Source organism: Physeter macrocephalus, chromosome 1, assembly GCF_002837175.3.
Source record: "Physeter macrocephalus isolate SW-GA chromosome 1, ASM283717v5, whole genome shotgun sequence".
In the NCBI taxonomy this organism is placed as follows: Eukaryota; Metazoa; Chordata; class Mammalia; order Artiodactyla; family Physeteridae; genus Physeter; species Physeter macrocephalus.
The window spans coordinates 89,023,870-89,039,857 of record NC_041214.2 but is presented as its reverse complement, the minus strand read 5'-3'; the positions used below and the strand labels follow the sequence as shown (position 1 = coordinate 89,039,857).

The window sequence follows — 15,988 nt, the reverse complement described above, 5'->3', positions numbered from 1 at the left end:
GGGCACGAACCCGTATCCCCTGCATCGGCAGGCGGACTCTCAACCACTGCGCCACCAGGGAACCCCCCAAGACACTATTAAAGATAACTTGCGGGACTTCCCTGGTGGCACAGCGGCTAAGAGTCTGCCTGCTGGTGCGGGGGACGCTGCTTCGACCCCTGGGTCGGGAGGATCCCACATGCCGGAGCAACTGGGCCCATGCGCCACAACTACTGAGCCTGCGCTCTATAGCCCACGTGACACAACTACTGAAGCCCGCACGCCTAGAGCCCGTGCTCTGCAACAAGAGAAGCCACTGCAATGAGAAGCCCGCACACCACAACCAAGAGTAGCCCCCGCTTGCCGCAACTAGAGAAAGCCTGCGCGCAGCAACGAAGACCCAACGCAGCTTAAAAAAGAATAATAATAATATATAAAGTAAAAAAAAAAGAAAAAAAAGAAGTTATTATATATGTAACTGTTTAAAAGATCATATAACATTTGTCTTCAATTACCCTGTGCCAAGTCAAAGGCATCTAGTTTTGTTTTGTTTTGTTTTTTGTTTTTTGTGGTATGCGGGCCTCCCTCTGTTGTGGCCTCTCCCGTTGCGGAGCACAGGCTCCAGACGCGCAGGCTCAGCGGCCATGGCTCACGGGCCCAGCCGCTTTGCGGCATGTGGGATCCTCCCAGACCGGGGCGCGAACCCGGTTCCCCTGCATCGGCAGGCAGACGCGCAACCACTGCGCCACCAGGGAAGCCCAAGGCATCTAGTTTTAATGCTATTGCCATGGGCCTCTGATTACTCTGGTTCTTCTCTGTATAGCTGTTCTGCACAAACTTACGGCCTTCCATGTTGACAGTGTGGAAACAGAGGAGGATATAAAATGCTTACAGGCTATGATTGTAAAACCATGATTAAGTCATACTAATAAGTGAACCCAAGTGTCATGCCGTTTCTTCATCTTCCAATATGCAACAAAGATCCAACCTAGAAATACTGAGTTATAGGCCAAGGATCTTCAGTTGTATGAATTCCTTTTAAGATTCTCACTAAGGGCTTCCCTGGTGGTGCAGTGGTTGGGAGTCCGCCTGCCGATGCAGGCGACACGGGTTCGTGCCCTGGTGCGGGAGGATCCCACATGCCGCGGAGCAGCTGGGCCCGTGAGACATGGCCGCTGGGCCTGCGCGTCCGGAGCCTGTGCTCCGCAACGGGAGAGGCCACAACAGTGAGGGGCCCGTGTACTGCAAAAAAAAAAAAAAAAAAAAAAAAAAAAAAAGAGTCTCACTAAGAAGAGATCTGCCTTCACCATAACCCATTATCATAACCCTAGTTGTCCATGGTGTCTAGAGCTTTCTCCATGATCAATCATGGACTGATGCAGCATATTTGTGGGTTTTCGTAGCAGACCAAACTTTACTTCCAAATCCCCAAACTGCCTTCAGATCTAGACTTCTGGACTTGTTATTTGAATTCAGAGAAGCTTTAGTAATGGAAAGAAGCAGTCAACCAATTAGAGTTAATAAGGCTCCAATGGCTGCCACAATATTGTGAGCAGAAGTTTTTTTTTTTCCCCAGCTACAGCGTGGGGCTTGTGGGATCTTAGTTCCCCGACCAGGGATCATTGAACCCAGGCCCATGGCAGTTAAAGCACTGAGTCCTAACCACTGGACTGCCAGGGAATTCCCGCAGAGGCCTTTAATGGTAGTGTCTGTTTTCATAATTGAACACAAAGTAGGGAGGAGAGTACTGGTTCCTGAAATTTTGGGGAACTGGAGAAGATGGAACTTGTCTTATACCTCAGGCTGCCTCTTTGGTTGGATGGAAAAAGGAAAATGGAAATGTGGTCTATTAAAGTGATAAAAGCCATGGGAAAAAAATAGAGTTCTGTATTAAATTAACATTTATATTTGCCTGTCCGTCTGTAACTAAGAATACTGGCTGATTCTATGAGAGTCTATGAATAAACTCTGAGCCAAATAGTGTCCCGTTCTAAAATGCAGATGAAGCATGATCAAGTCAGAACTTCTAAAGTTTCAGGCTCCGATTCCACCCACTGCTTTCATTTCCATTTGAACTATTACCTTTCCAATCACACCAATGCCTCTTTTCTTTCCTTTTATACTAAAATTTTCACACACTTCACTGTCTTGGATAATCTCTTCTGAGTAAACTCCTTCTTAAATGTGATGACTATATACTCCAATAAAGATGTTTAAAAAAATGTGATACCCAAAACTGTACACACTATTATAGATGTCTAACCACAACAGAGGATCGGGGAGAATTTTTTCCCTGTTATATAAACAGTATACAGTGCCACAAATTGCAGTAATATAAACAAAGAGGAAGCACTCCAAATGCTTTTCACAATATTGTATGGCAATATTCTTTCATGATTGTAAAGATTCTGATGACAAACCATTAGAAGAAGCACAGTGAAAGGAAGACTCTGAGAAGTCTAAAGAATACAGGGAAGGGAGGCACCTTTTTACAGTGCTACTATTATAACAACCAGTGGTGGGGCCCTAACCTCAGGTTCTCATGTTAGAAGCTGGGTAAGCCTCTAATGAAAGTGTTGGAAGACAAGTTAAGGTCTTCACAATTCTCAACTTACAAGAGTCTTCTAACCAAAATCAGGACTTTAGTTTCACCTTTGCTTCTTCTTGGAGTCAGTCCAGAGTTCTAATAATCAACAGGGTTTTGAATTCTAATGTCTCTTACGTATCATATAGCAGCTTTGATTTGTTTGCAAATTTAACAAGCATGTTTTCTATATCTATATTTAATTCTTTAATCCATTTTGGAGCCTAGAGTTCATCATCATCATGTCAACCTATTCTCTTTGGTACTCTTTCTATTTCTGGCCCCCCGAAAGGAAATTAGTCATTAAAGAATGCAAAAAGCTGAGGGGATGAGTGAAGAAAAGAGCAAGGTAACATGCGAAAATCAGTAATAGTGTGGCCAGGGAAAAAACAAAGTATGGCTTGGAGTGTGGAGCAGTTCAGGGATGTTTTAAGATATCATGCAGAGCTTCCAGGATAGCACAGAGCTTTCCAAAGTGCAGTCAGTGACCATGGATGGCAATGGGGTTGCTGAATGAAGAACAAAAGGATGAGAAATTGGTAGGGCTGTAGTTGATGTAGGGCTACCCAATCTAGACATTCGTGTGAACCCAGGTGTAAGAAACAAATTTTCATGATTAACTCCTGCTAAGGAAGAGGTATAAAATGCTCTTCATCCAGCCGTAGAATACAGATGGTCACTATGAGGGTCAAAGGCAAGAGTTTGTACTCAAAATCACTGAGCACCATTAGGAAGATCCCTCTCAATATTGCCGTAAGATTTCAGGGTTCTAGGACATCCAGCTTGTGCCCTTTGACTCCTTTTATAACCAGTCAAAATGAGTAGGGGTGGGTTCATATCCTTCATGGTTACTGCATCTAACCTCAATAATCATGGCAAAGCTGAAGTAAGTGAAGGACTCTTCTTTAACAGCCAACCTTCTCCTTGAAGGCTCAAGCTTCTAACTTACATAAGATATATCTCTATATGTATGTATGTTATCTACCTATCTCTCTCTACTTCCAGTTGTCCAGCACTCAAAGTTTAAGGGAAATGAGAATTCCTAGGCCCAGTGGGGAAAAAGCTCCTTCTTGGAATCCTGTTCTGAGAACATCTCCCCAGTGCTATATACCTCCATGGCAGCTCCAGCATTGGCAAGGTTTATTATACATGCTGGAGTCAATAGGATGAGGTAAGGGCAAACTGCTTTAAGAAACTCTAGATCAGCATAAAATCAGGCATTATTGCTGCCTCAGGACTTTGGCATACATTTTTCCTTTTTCTTAGAATTCCCCTCGACCTCACTTTTCTTTTTTTTTTTTTTAATTTTACTTTATTTATTTTTGGCTGTGTTGGGTCTTCATTGCTGTACACGGGCTTTCTCTAGTTGCGGCGAGCGAGGGCTACTCTTCATTGCGGTGCGTGGGCTTCTCATTGCGGTGGCCTCTCTTGTTATGGAGCACAGGCTCTAGGTGCGTGGGCTTCAGTAGTTGTGGCACACAGGCTTAGTAGTTGTGGTTCACGTGCTCAGTAGTTGTGGCACACGGGCTTAGTTGTTCCGCAGCATGTGGTATCTTCCTGGACCAAGGCTCGAACCCGTGTCCCCTGTATTGTCAGGCAGATACTTATCCACTGCACCACCAGGGAAGCGCAACCCACTTTTCTTACCCTTCAGGTGTCAGATTAAACATTCCTTTCTCAGAGAATCCTTTTTTGGACTATCCAATCTAATGTAGGTCTCTCTTGTTATTTTCTCTCATAGCCTGTTGCCCTTTTCTTTCATAGCATATTGCACATTTTAAAAAGTTTATACGTATTTGTTTCCTTTTAGTTACATTTTTCCCACTAGATTGTAAGCTCTATGAGGGCAAGGACCATGTCTATTTAGGCCTTTACTATTTACCTAGAGTCTAGTTCAATGCCTGATACATAAGAAATATTTAAAAAATGAATACCAAGGCCATTAAATTGCCAAGCACTTATTATCAAACAGGCCTGATATTACAAGTGTTGGCAAGGATGTGGAGAAAAGGGAACCCTCATGTACTGTTGGTGGGAAAGTAAATTGGTGCAATCACTATGGAAAACAGTATGGAGATTCCTCAAAAAATTAAGAATAAAACTACCATATCATTCATTTATTCCACTTCTGGGTATTTATCCAAAGAACATGAAAACACTAATTCAGAAAGATATACATACCCCTATGTTCATTGCAGCATTGTCCACAATAGCCGAGATAAGGAAACAACCTAAGTGCCCACTGACAGATGAATGGATAAAGAAGATATGGTATATATATACACAGTATATATACAATGGAATACTACTCAGCCATAAAAAGATGAAGTTTTGCAATTTGTGACAACATGGATGGACATTGAAATTATCATGCTAAGTGAAATAAGTCAGACAGATAAATAACATATAATTTCACTCATGTGGAATCTAAAACAAACAAAACAAAAATAGATGAGCAAACCAAACAAAAACAAACATGTAGAACAGAGTAGTGGTTACCAGAAGGGGAAAGGATTAGAGGTGGGAAATGGGTAAATGGGGTCAACTGTATGGTGACTGATGGAAACTAAACTTTTGGTGGTGAGCACATTGTAATGTATACAGAAGTTGAAATATAATGTACACATGAAACTTATATAATATTATAAACCAATGTTAACTCAAAAAAAGAAAAGAAATTGCCAAGCACTTTGGAACCTGTGAAGAGTTTTCACACATATTGTCAATTAATCCTTATAATTACTTGCTAAGATATTGCAGGCAGGGTAGATATTAATGTTTCTATTTTAAAGAAGGTAAGACTTAGAGAGTTTAACTGACATGGCCAAATTCACACAGCTGGTGGGGCTTGGGTGGGAAGTTAGGTCTTTTGATCATTTAGTTCAGTGCTCTTTCCACCAAAATGAGATAGTAATGGGAAATTTGTGTGGATACAGAGTACCCAAATAGTGTGTCTAGGAAAGAATCTCACAGTCCTGATGCTTAGAACTACTTATCTTTCATTTTCATTTATACTATCCATGATTATTGGGTAAATTTCCCATAGTGTGATAGCAGAAAAATAGATCCAGTTCCTTGTTGAAATATAAGAACAAAAGGTAGGTTCTCTGTCTAGCTGTGACCGGCTGAGGCTGCACAACAGCATAGAGATGGTAGCCTTGCCTGGCTACTGCAGCACTAGGGTGTCAGTTGGTCCCGCCCAGAACACTTCAGTTCTGCCCTGCAAAGATATATTTAATAACTGATTGGTGTGCCCCTTTAATACAAGAAAATGGAAACTGAACCGCCAGAGGAAACCTTTCCCAACACCGAAACAAATGGTGAATTAGGTAAACGCCCTGCTGAAGATAGGGAAGATGAACAAGCTTTTAAAAGATCTAGAAACTCTGATGAGATGGTTGAATTACACATTCTGCTTCAGAGCAAGAATGCTGGGGCAGTGATTGGAAAAGGAGGCAAGAATATTAAAGCTCTCCATACAGACTACAATGCCAGTGTTTCAGTCCCAGACAGCAGTGGCCCCGAGTGCATATTGAGTATCAGTGCTGATATTGAAACAATTGGAGAAATTCTGAAGAAAATCATCCCTATCTTGGAAGAGGGCCTGCAGTTGCGATCACTCACTGCAACCAGCCAGCTCCCACTCGAATCTGATGCTGTGGAATGCTTAAATTACCAACACTATAAAGGAAGCTACTTTACTGCGAGTTGAGACTGTTGATTCATCAGAGTCTGGCTGGAGGAATTATTGGGGTCAAAGGTGCTAAAATCAAAGAACTTCGAGAGAACACTCAGACAACAATCAAGCTTTTCCAGGAATGTTGTCCTCAATCCACTGACAGAGTTGTTCTTATTGGAGGAAAACCTTATAGGGTTGGAGAGTGCATAAAGATCATCCATGATCTTATATTAGAGTCTCCCATCAAGGGACGTGCTCAGCCTTATGATCCCAGTTTTTACGATGAAACCTATGATTATGGTGGTTTTACAATGATGTTTGATGACCGCCGTGGATGTCCTGTGGGATTTCCCATGCCGGGAAGAGGTGGTTTTGACAGAATGCCTCCTGGTTGGGGTGGGCGTCCCATACCTCCATCCAGAAGAGATTGTGATGATATGAGCCCTCGCCGAGGACCTCCTCCTGTACGAGGGGGCCGGGGTGTGGCAGAGCTCGGAATCTTCCTCTTCCTCCACCACCACCACCTAGAGGAGGAGAGCTAATGGCCTATGACAGAAGAGGGAGACCTGGAGACCGTTATGATGGCGTGGTTGGTTTCAGTGCTGATGAAACCTCTGCAGTAGATACATGGAGCCCATCAGAGTGGCAGATGACTTATGAACCACAGGGTGGCTCTGGATATGATTATTCCTATGCAGGGGGTTGTGGCTCGTACGGTGATCTTGGTGGGCCTATTATTACTACACAAGTAACTATTCCCAAAGATCTGGCTGGATCTATTATTGGCAAAGGTGGTCAGCAGATTAAACAAATCCGTCATGAGTCAGGAGCTTCGATCAAAATTGATGAACCTTTAGAAGGGTCTGAAGATTGGATTATTACCATTACAGGAACACAGGCCCAGATACAGAATGCACAGTATTTGCTGCAGAACAGTGTGAAGCAGTATTCTGGAAAGTTAGTTTCTAAGACTAGTGAAGAACTGAAGGAGTCCTGCATCTTTTTTTTTTTTTTTTTAATCTGCTTCTGTTTAAAAAGCCAACATTCCTCTGCTTCATAGGTGTTCTGCATTTGAGGTGTAGTGAAATCTTTGCTGTTCACCAGATGTAATGTTTTAGTTCCTTACAAACAGGCTTGGGGGTTGGGGGAGGGTGTGCAAAAACGAACATTGACGAACATTGAAATTTTGAAACAGCAGCAGAGTGAGTGACTTTTAATTTTTGTTCATTGTTGATAGTTTAAAAAAAAATCCCCCCATGTAATTATTGTGAACACTTTGCTTTGTGGTCACTGTAACATTTGGGGGGTGGGACAGGGAGGAAAAGTAGCAATAGTCCATATGTCCCTGGCATCTGTTCAGAGCAGTGTGCAGAATGTCATGCTCTTTTGTAAGAAACGTTTTTTGATTTTTAAAATAAATTTAGTGAACCTATTTTTGGTGGTCATTTTTTTTAAGATGGTCATTTTTCAAATGGATGAATTCCCCCCAACCTGCCCCCAAACTAAACACTAAGTTTAATTTTCAGTCCTCTGTTGGATATAAATAAATGCATCTCTTCTTGGACTTAGGCAAATATCTTGACACATTCAGTTCTGGTGATTTCTTAAGTGATTTGAAAGTCCATTGCTTGGGAGAAAATTCCACCACACATTCATGCTTCTAATAAGGGGGAGATTTTTGTTTGTTTTTGCAAATGTTTGCCCCTACTTTGCAACGATTTTCTGTTTGTAGTTGTGAAGAACCAAGGTGGGAAGCAATAAAACAGATGAAGTAGTTGGTATAAGTATATACCAGAAGCCTAATGGTGGCAAGTTTTATTAATCAGAATAATACTTGGTTATGGAAGTGACTGATGCTAAATAAATTCTGATTATTTTTTATTAGATAATTTCTCACCTATAGACTTAAACTGTCAGCTTGATAGTGTCTATTAGTTAAACTTTGTAAAAGAAAAAAATATATATATTTATTTTTGTTTTTCCATTGTATGCAAATTGAAAGAAAAAGATGTACCATTTCTCTGTTGTATGTTGGATTATGTAGGAAATGTTTGTGGACAATTCAAAAAAAGATGAAAAAAGTTCCTGTGGATGTTTTATGTAGTATCTTGGCATTTGTATTGATAGTTAAAAGTTCACTTCCAAATAAAACTCCCATAATGCTAGATTTGATGTGTGCCCAATTTGAACAAGGGTTGATTGACACCTGTAAAATTTGTTAAAACATTCCTCTTGTAAGGAAATACAATAATCTTAAATGATAAAAAAAAAAAAAAAAAAAGAACAAAAGGTAAGCTTAAGCCACTGACTGAGCTGAATGGAGGTAGAATGTATTTTAATTTAGAAACCTGGTCTTACCTTTACAGAGTCGGCATGAATATATTGCTCACCTCAAGGACCAGTTGCAAGAGGTGAAGGCAAAAACCAATATGGAGAATCGCTATATGAAGAGAAACACTGAGCTGCAGATTTCCCAGACCCAGAAAAAATGTAGCAAAACAGAGGAGCTCTTGCTGGAAGAGATTGAGGTAATCACTGTTAATTAGGAATGAATCAGGTAGCTGGCAGTCGAGCTGTCGCTCCTGATATTGCCTCAGCTGACAAAGGAGGAGAGAGAGGGAGACTTTCCCCATCTTTGCTCTCTCTCTCCAGCAACCCTAACATTTGAGGTTAAAAACAAAAAAAGAATGAGGACTTACTTTTTTGCAGGCAGAGATTCTGTTGGGCTGTAGCTTACATCTCCTGGTTTTTTGTAATGACTTTGAAAATTGGTTGTACTTTCTTCTCTCGGTCACTTTATCCTTACTTTATAAAACCACTTGCCATTTCTCCTGGTAATTATAGGGAGAGGGCAAAACAAGATGTTCAGTAACTGCAGGTTTTTGCTGCTACTTTCCTCACTCAACCAGTATCTTTCATCCCTCCATTAAGAAATACAAAATCTAGAGGGCTGAACTTCATGCAAACCTACATTTACAGAAATGAGAAATCACAGTGAAAAATATCAGGAGAAAGAAACAAGGGTAGACCCTCATTAGAGGAGGAAGACTAAATGGCTAAAAGAACAAGAGGTCGGCGAGAAGGAGCAAACATCAGTAGAGCATATCACCTGTGTGCAGGAGGCGACTCCTTTCTCTTATTTGAAAGCTTACTTCCCAAGTGTGGCTTAAGACTATGACAACAAACTTTTTTCTTGCACTCTGGAATTTCCTTCTGTAGGCCTGAGGAGCTTGTGCCCGTGAAGCATTGTTTCTCTCATTAAATGGACACCAGTTTCCAGGCCATAGGATTATGGTCCTTTTGCTCTGGGCAGTTGCCTGTGTCTAGCACAGTGCCAGACATGGCTCAGCCATGTTGTGAACATGAATTGAATTGAAGGGAAAGGAATTGCTGCTCTGGAGCAATATCTCGGAATCTTAGGATCCCAGCTGGTAGAGAAGACCTGTACTACTGTCACAGCTACACCCCTAATCTTGAGAACTCACTTCCAGCCCCGTTGGGAAGAATTCCTGACATTGGTTTGTTGTTCTCACAGAAACTAAGGCTGAAAACTGAAGAAGAGAACCGGATTCATGCAGAGATTGAAATATTCCTTAGAAAGGAGCAGCAGGTGGGTCCCCAAAACTTTCTTATCCTCTGACATGTTTCTGTCCTACTTATAAAATACCAAGGACAGCAAAAAAAATTTAAGGAAAGAAAAATCAACCATAATTCTAGCAGCCTAATAAATGAGCTGTATAGCCCACTTTTCTTTAAAAGTTATCCATCTGGATAAATATTTTCTAAAGCTGTAATTTGAGTTCAGGTAAAATTTTGTCCTCTACCTTTATCATTTAGCACTATATAAGAAACTTTTCTTGTTCCTATATTGCTTCATTGTCATAATTTAAAACTAAAATTTCCTGATTTCTTAAAATTATAAAAATAGCATATTCTTAGTTGAGGGAAGATTTTTTAAAAATTGCCAATTGGGGACTTCCCTGGTGGCGCAGTGGTTAAGAATCTGCCTGCCAATGCAGGGGACACGGGTTCGAGTCCTGGTCTGGGAAGATCCCACATGCCGTGGAGCAACTAAGCCCGTGCGCCACAACTGCTGAGCCCACATGCCACAACTACTGAAGCCCACGCGCCTAGAGCGCATGCTCCGCAACATGAGAAGCCACTGCGATGAGATGCCTGTGCACCGCAATGAAGAGTAGCCCCCGCTCGCCACAACTAGAGAAAGCCTGCATGTAGCAATGAAGACCCAACACAGCCAAAAATTAATTAATTAATTAATGTAAAAAAAATTGCCAGTTGGTTTTTTACTCATTTTCCCATTTTATTACAGTCTCTTCATAAAATAATTTTAAGTGGTTTTATAATGTTTCATTGAATGGTTATTCCATAATTTGTTACTCTTTGTTTTGGATATTTAGGTTATTTCCAAAGTTTCATTATTATAAATAATTCAGTAATGAAAGCTTTGCCCAAATAACTGTTTTATTCATTGCAATTACTTACTAAAAGTAAATCTCAAGCATGAGATTATTAATTCAGAGAGTCTGTTATTTTGTGACTTTTGATAAATAATGCTAGTACTTTCTGTTTTACACTGACATCAGCAATTTATGCAAGCACTAATTTCAAGGTATCCTCAAAAGAACTAGCTGTTTTCGATTTTTTTTTTTTTTTTTTTTTTACTTGCAGGATCTGGCTTTAATGAATTGGAACACAAGGCAGAGTTTTCCAGGTGTATGTAAATATATGTCCATTTTAAAATTGCTTTTTGCTTCTCCCATCTCTAATTCTTTTGGACAGGAATGAAAGAATGTTTAAATTCTTTCTTATTCAAGCAAGAACTTCTTTAGCTTAATGGTCTTTTGTTGCCTCCTAGATCTTGGTGAGTTTTCTGTGGTTAAACGATGCTTTTAATTTCTGTATCAACACAAACTGTCTTTGTTGGTTTCTCCAAAATAGTATTTTCTTCCTCTAGCGTGTCATTACAGTCCCTTTTAGCTTTTGTTTCTTCCACAGGGAATAAATGTGGGTGCTCCGTGCATCCCCTACATACAAAATGCTGGATCCGGGATTCTAATCCTTGGCATTTAGGATGATCCATTAGGGGCTTATAAGTGCGCATTTTCACTCCTACAAAGGCACTGGTCTGCTTTATGACAGAGGGCTTAACATTCCTCAATTCTATCACTCCATCCATCTTTGGTCCTGTCCCACAAGGTACTGCAATGTTTTAGATATTTTTAAAAGTCTACTAATTTAATGAATTGTCTTATTTTGCATTTTTTGCTTACTAATAGAATTGACCATTTTTCCATGTATTTATTTACTCATTTTATTTCTTCTTGTGTGAATTATATGTGACTGAATGGTTTTAATTAATATTTCCAATACTAATAACAAACCAAGCTGAATGGAACCTTTCAAAATATCCCTGTTGGATGAATAAGGAAAAAATTTCCAGCTTACTCATGATATAGCCTGCCTTTGAGAAGTGAAAGGATGAATTTTCAGCAAATAATTCTAAATCTGTGGTTAAAGAAAATAATTAAAGAAAATAATTTCTAGATGTTATCTCACAGGCCTTTACTGAAAAACATATCAGTAGGCTATTAGAACCTGTACCCCTGTAATTTCAGGATTATGTATCATGGTACCTGTTTCAAATGTTAGAAGTATAGCAGGTATTTGATAACAATCAGATGAGTGGGTGGATAAATTGATGTTGGATGCGTGAAGTTAGTGTTCCTCACATCTTCAGCCTAATAACACAAGTGATACATAAATACTTTTTAATGAAAAATTGGAAACAGTACAGAAATACATAGATTTTTCAAAAAGCAAAAGCTTTCTTAATCACTCCCCTTTCCAAAGATTTCTTCCATATTCTTTTCCTTTCATGTACATATTTGTGTACGTACCTAAATACTTGTTTTTAGTATTTATTTATATTTGTTTTTGACATAAATGGGATCATAATATATATGTTTTTCCAGACTCAGTTTTTTAAAATAATTTACTTTGTCTTTTTTTAAAAAAATAAATTTATTTATTTATTTTTGGCTGTGTTGGGTCTTCATTGCTGTGCACGGGCTTTCTCTAGTTATGGCAAGCGGGGGCTACTCTTCGTTGTGGTGCACGGGCTTCTCATTGCGGTGGCTTCTCTTGTTCCCTTGCATTGGCAGGCAGATTCTTAACCACTGTACCACCAGGGAAGTCCCTGTCTTTAATGTTTTCTAAGGCAGTACAATTGCTATATAATATGCTATGAGAGGGTTATACCAAAATTTAGGTAACCATCCTTCTATCAGTGGACATGTCTCTAAGTGCATGGTATATGGAAATGCTATTCATTTTTGTAATATTGTTCTAGATTCCTTATGTCCCCTCATATTAGGTTTAATGGTTTTTCAGTTGATTCATTTGGATATTCTAGGTAGAAAATCTTATTGACTGTAAATAATAACAATTTTATATTTTCCCTTTCATTATTTATATGTCTATTTCCATTTTGTGGCTTATTGTACAGATAGAACGGCAAGTGTAATGTTTAGTAGTAGTAGTAATAATAATGTGGCACCGTTTTTCTATTCTTGGTTTTAATGATGTTTCAGTCAGTATTACACATGAATTCATAGTCATGCCAAGTTTCTCATGTGCAAGTTAGGGTTCCTTGGGAAAGAATAAGACCCTGCAACTTAGAATGGGAACACCTGGTTGGACTCAGATTTATGTAATTGACAATCTTGAACCCCCAAGTCACTATAAGCCTCTCTTGCTAGTGGAAGTAGCCTGCCCTCCTATGTCTGAGATTAGTCTTCCTTTCCCTGAAAACCCTGTGATAATAACTTCATCTGAAGCAGATGCCTTGAAAAGGGATGCTCTTTCTCAAGACCTACTGCAATCACCCTTTTTGTCCCTGGATCCATCACTAGGGTCAAATCTCAGCAGATTCCAGGTTGATAGATAACTCAGATAACTATAACTCAGAAGGAAATAGCTTACACTCCAAAAGAACTATAAGACTTTACTGATATATATTGACAGAAACCCAGGGAATATGTATGGGAATGGTCTAAGGGTGTTAGACCAAGGAAGGTGGAGTATAACACTATTACACATGAATTCATAGTCATGCCAAGTTTCTCATGTGCAAGTTAGGGTTCCTTGGGAAAGAATAGGACCCTGCAACTTAGAATGGGAACACCTGGTGGGGATGATGGACTCATGGATTGCCAGAGGACATGTCGCAGCACTTAACTACCAAAGAGAAGGTGGACACGATTGCCATGGAGGGCAGCAGAGAGGTACTGGTAATCAAAAAGCCTTTGCCCACAGGGATGTTTGGCAATGACTAATTAATTGTGGTATCTCTAGGAACAAAATTGATGGGCAGCCTGATAAAGCATTTCTTGATCTGTATAACAGAAAAAAAGTCCAAGTCTAGTTGCCAAAAACCTGATTTGAGTCACCACAATGAAGAGTCAAGGCCTCTCATCCAGTTTCCAGACTAAGTAAATTCACAGACCCAGAGCCCCTTGATTGAAGGGAGCAGGTCCCCCTGAGAATGAACTCTGCAGCACTGCTGCAAGTAATGCAAGTGAATCTTCCTCCAAGCCTTACCCAAGGGACCTGTGGCTATTTATTAGAGTGACTATGCACTGGCAAAAAGGAAATATCCAGACCTTTTGAGATTACTAAACATTGGCTCTGAATTGATATTAATTCCTAGGGACTCAAAACAACACTGTGGCCCCTCCTCAAAATGGGGGATTATGATGGTCAGGTGCTAGATGGCGATTTAAGTCTGATTTGCTCTGGGCCCACCTATTCTGTGGATACACTCTGTGGTTATTTCCCCCAGTTACTGAACATAGGATTGGAATAGACATACTTGATAACAGACAAAATTTCTACATTGGCTCTCTGATTCATGGAGTGAGGGCCTTTATGGTAGTAAGGGCCTAGTAGAAGTCTCTGGAACTTCCCATCCCTACCAAGATAGTAAATCATAAGCAGTGCTGTACCACTGGTGTAACTGTAGAAATTAGTGCCAACATCAAAGGCTTCAAAGTGGAGGTAGTGACACTTGTTACATCCCTGTTTAACTCAGCTGTTTGGCCTGTGCAGCTGAATGATCTTGGAGAGTGACTGTGGACTAATGTAAATGTAATCAGATGATGACTCCAATTGCAGCTACTGTTCGAGATGTAGTATCTTTACTGGAGAAAATCTTCAACGGCCACTGGCATTTGGTAGGCAGCTATTAACTTGACTAAGATCCCTGTCTCCAAACTAGTTTCGAAAAAACTGCAGAAGCAGTTTGCTTTTACCTGGCAGGGCCAACAGTACACCCTCACAGTCTCACATCAGGGCTATGTCATTTCTCCTTTCTCTGCCATATTATGGTCTGCAGAGATATTGCCTGCTTTGACTTTCCACAAAACATCATATGTTTCACTGCATTATGCAGTGAAACATATGTTCACTGCATTATGTTCACTGCATTATGGTGATTGTATCTGATGAACAGAAGAAGCAAGGATTTTAGATGCCTTAGTAAGACATGTGAATTAGAAGGTGGGAAGACAAACTCTATTTTTGGTACTAATTCTGTATCATTATGGTCCAGTTAGGTGACAGAAGCCACATCAGTAATTTGAGCAGAGAACACCTAACAAAAGAATCATTAACTGGTAATAAGGAATTGGCTACAAAGGAGGGATAAAAGAGAACTCTAGGGCTAAAGGACAGTATGCAAGGAAGGAATAAACAGATGTTTGCTTTGTTGCCCTGGGTCAGAGCTGGTTTACAGCTAGTGGGGTAAAGCTGGCAAGCAGAGAACTGTGGACTGTGTTTGGCAAGCAAGAATCCTTCTGCTGTGTCAGCAAAACTTGGTGAACAAGTGCCACTGAATGTCCCACACCCATGCCACAGTCAGCTGTGCCCCTGAAACAAAAGAGGAAGCACACTGGAACCAAGGAGAGAAGCTCTTCTGTCATGTCCCTCTGGCGCCCTCTACTGACAAAGCTTCACATTTTGCCAGCTTGCAAAACAAATGTTTACTGCAAGCACCAAGTTTCACAAAGTGGGTCAGTGAAGGATGATTTGGAGCTGAGAGGATGGTGATTTGATAATTGGCACAAATGGGAATCGTATGACGTTTGCACTGTAGGTTTATGGGAGGTAAACCTTATCAAGTTAATAAAGTTTCCTTTAATTATATATTAAGTTTTTTTTTTCTTTGTAATCAAGAATGAGCATTCAGATTTATGAGATGGATTTTTTTTAATCCATTGAGATGATATGATCTTTTTCTCTTTTAATATGTTAATAAATTGAAACACATTAATAGATTTGTTGATGTTGAATCATCTTAAATTTGGGGGATAAATCCTACTTGTTCATAATTTATTATTCTTTTACTAGACAGTTAGAATTATAGATTTTTATTTTGTATTTATATATTCCATAAATGAGATTAACCTATAGATTCATTTTTTGGTGCTTCTTTGTTGTATTGTGATCAGTTATGCTATCTTGGCAGTTTGAATTGGGAAGCTTTTCATCTTTTTATACTCTGAAACCTAAAAAATAAAAATAGAACAAAATAGATTACTATTTGTTCCTTGAAACTGGTAAATTCAGTCATAAACAGTCTTGCTGGGTATCATTTTAAAGGAGATATTTGGCTCCCTTTTCAATTTTTTTTAACATCTTTATTGGAGTATAATTGCTTTACAATGGTG

At 39.8% G+C, this 15,988-nt stretch overlaps 2 protein-coding genes across 2 annotated transcripts in view; both read left to right on the top strand.

Annotated features, from left to right (window-relative positions):
* Positions 1–15,988, top strand: part of IQCG (IQ motif containing G) — a 38,658-nt gene that overhangs the window by 13,948 nt on the left and 8,722 nt on the right. The window contains exons 6-8 of the mRNA XM_028492856.2: positions 8,609–8,770; positions 9,778–9,852; positions 10,932–10,976. Coding sequence (XP_028348657.1) covers positions 8,609–8,770; positions 9,778–9,852; positions 10,932–10,976 — 282 coding nt within the window. The remainder of the gene's footprint in view (positions 1–8,608; positions 8,771–9,777; positions 9,853–10,931; positions 10,977–15,988) is intronic.
* LOC102976569 (heterogeneous nuclear ribonucleoprotein K-like) lies at positions 5,342–7,452 on the top strand. Its single transcript, XM_055086660.1, is given in 4 exon segments — positions 5,342–6,261; positions 6,264–6,722; positions 6,725–7,199; positions 7,347–7,452. Coding segments are annotated over 4 exon segments (1,467 nt in total). The 5' UTR covers positions 5,342–5,834.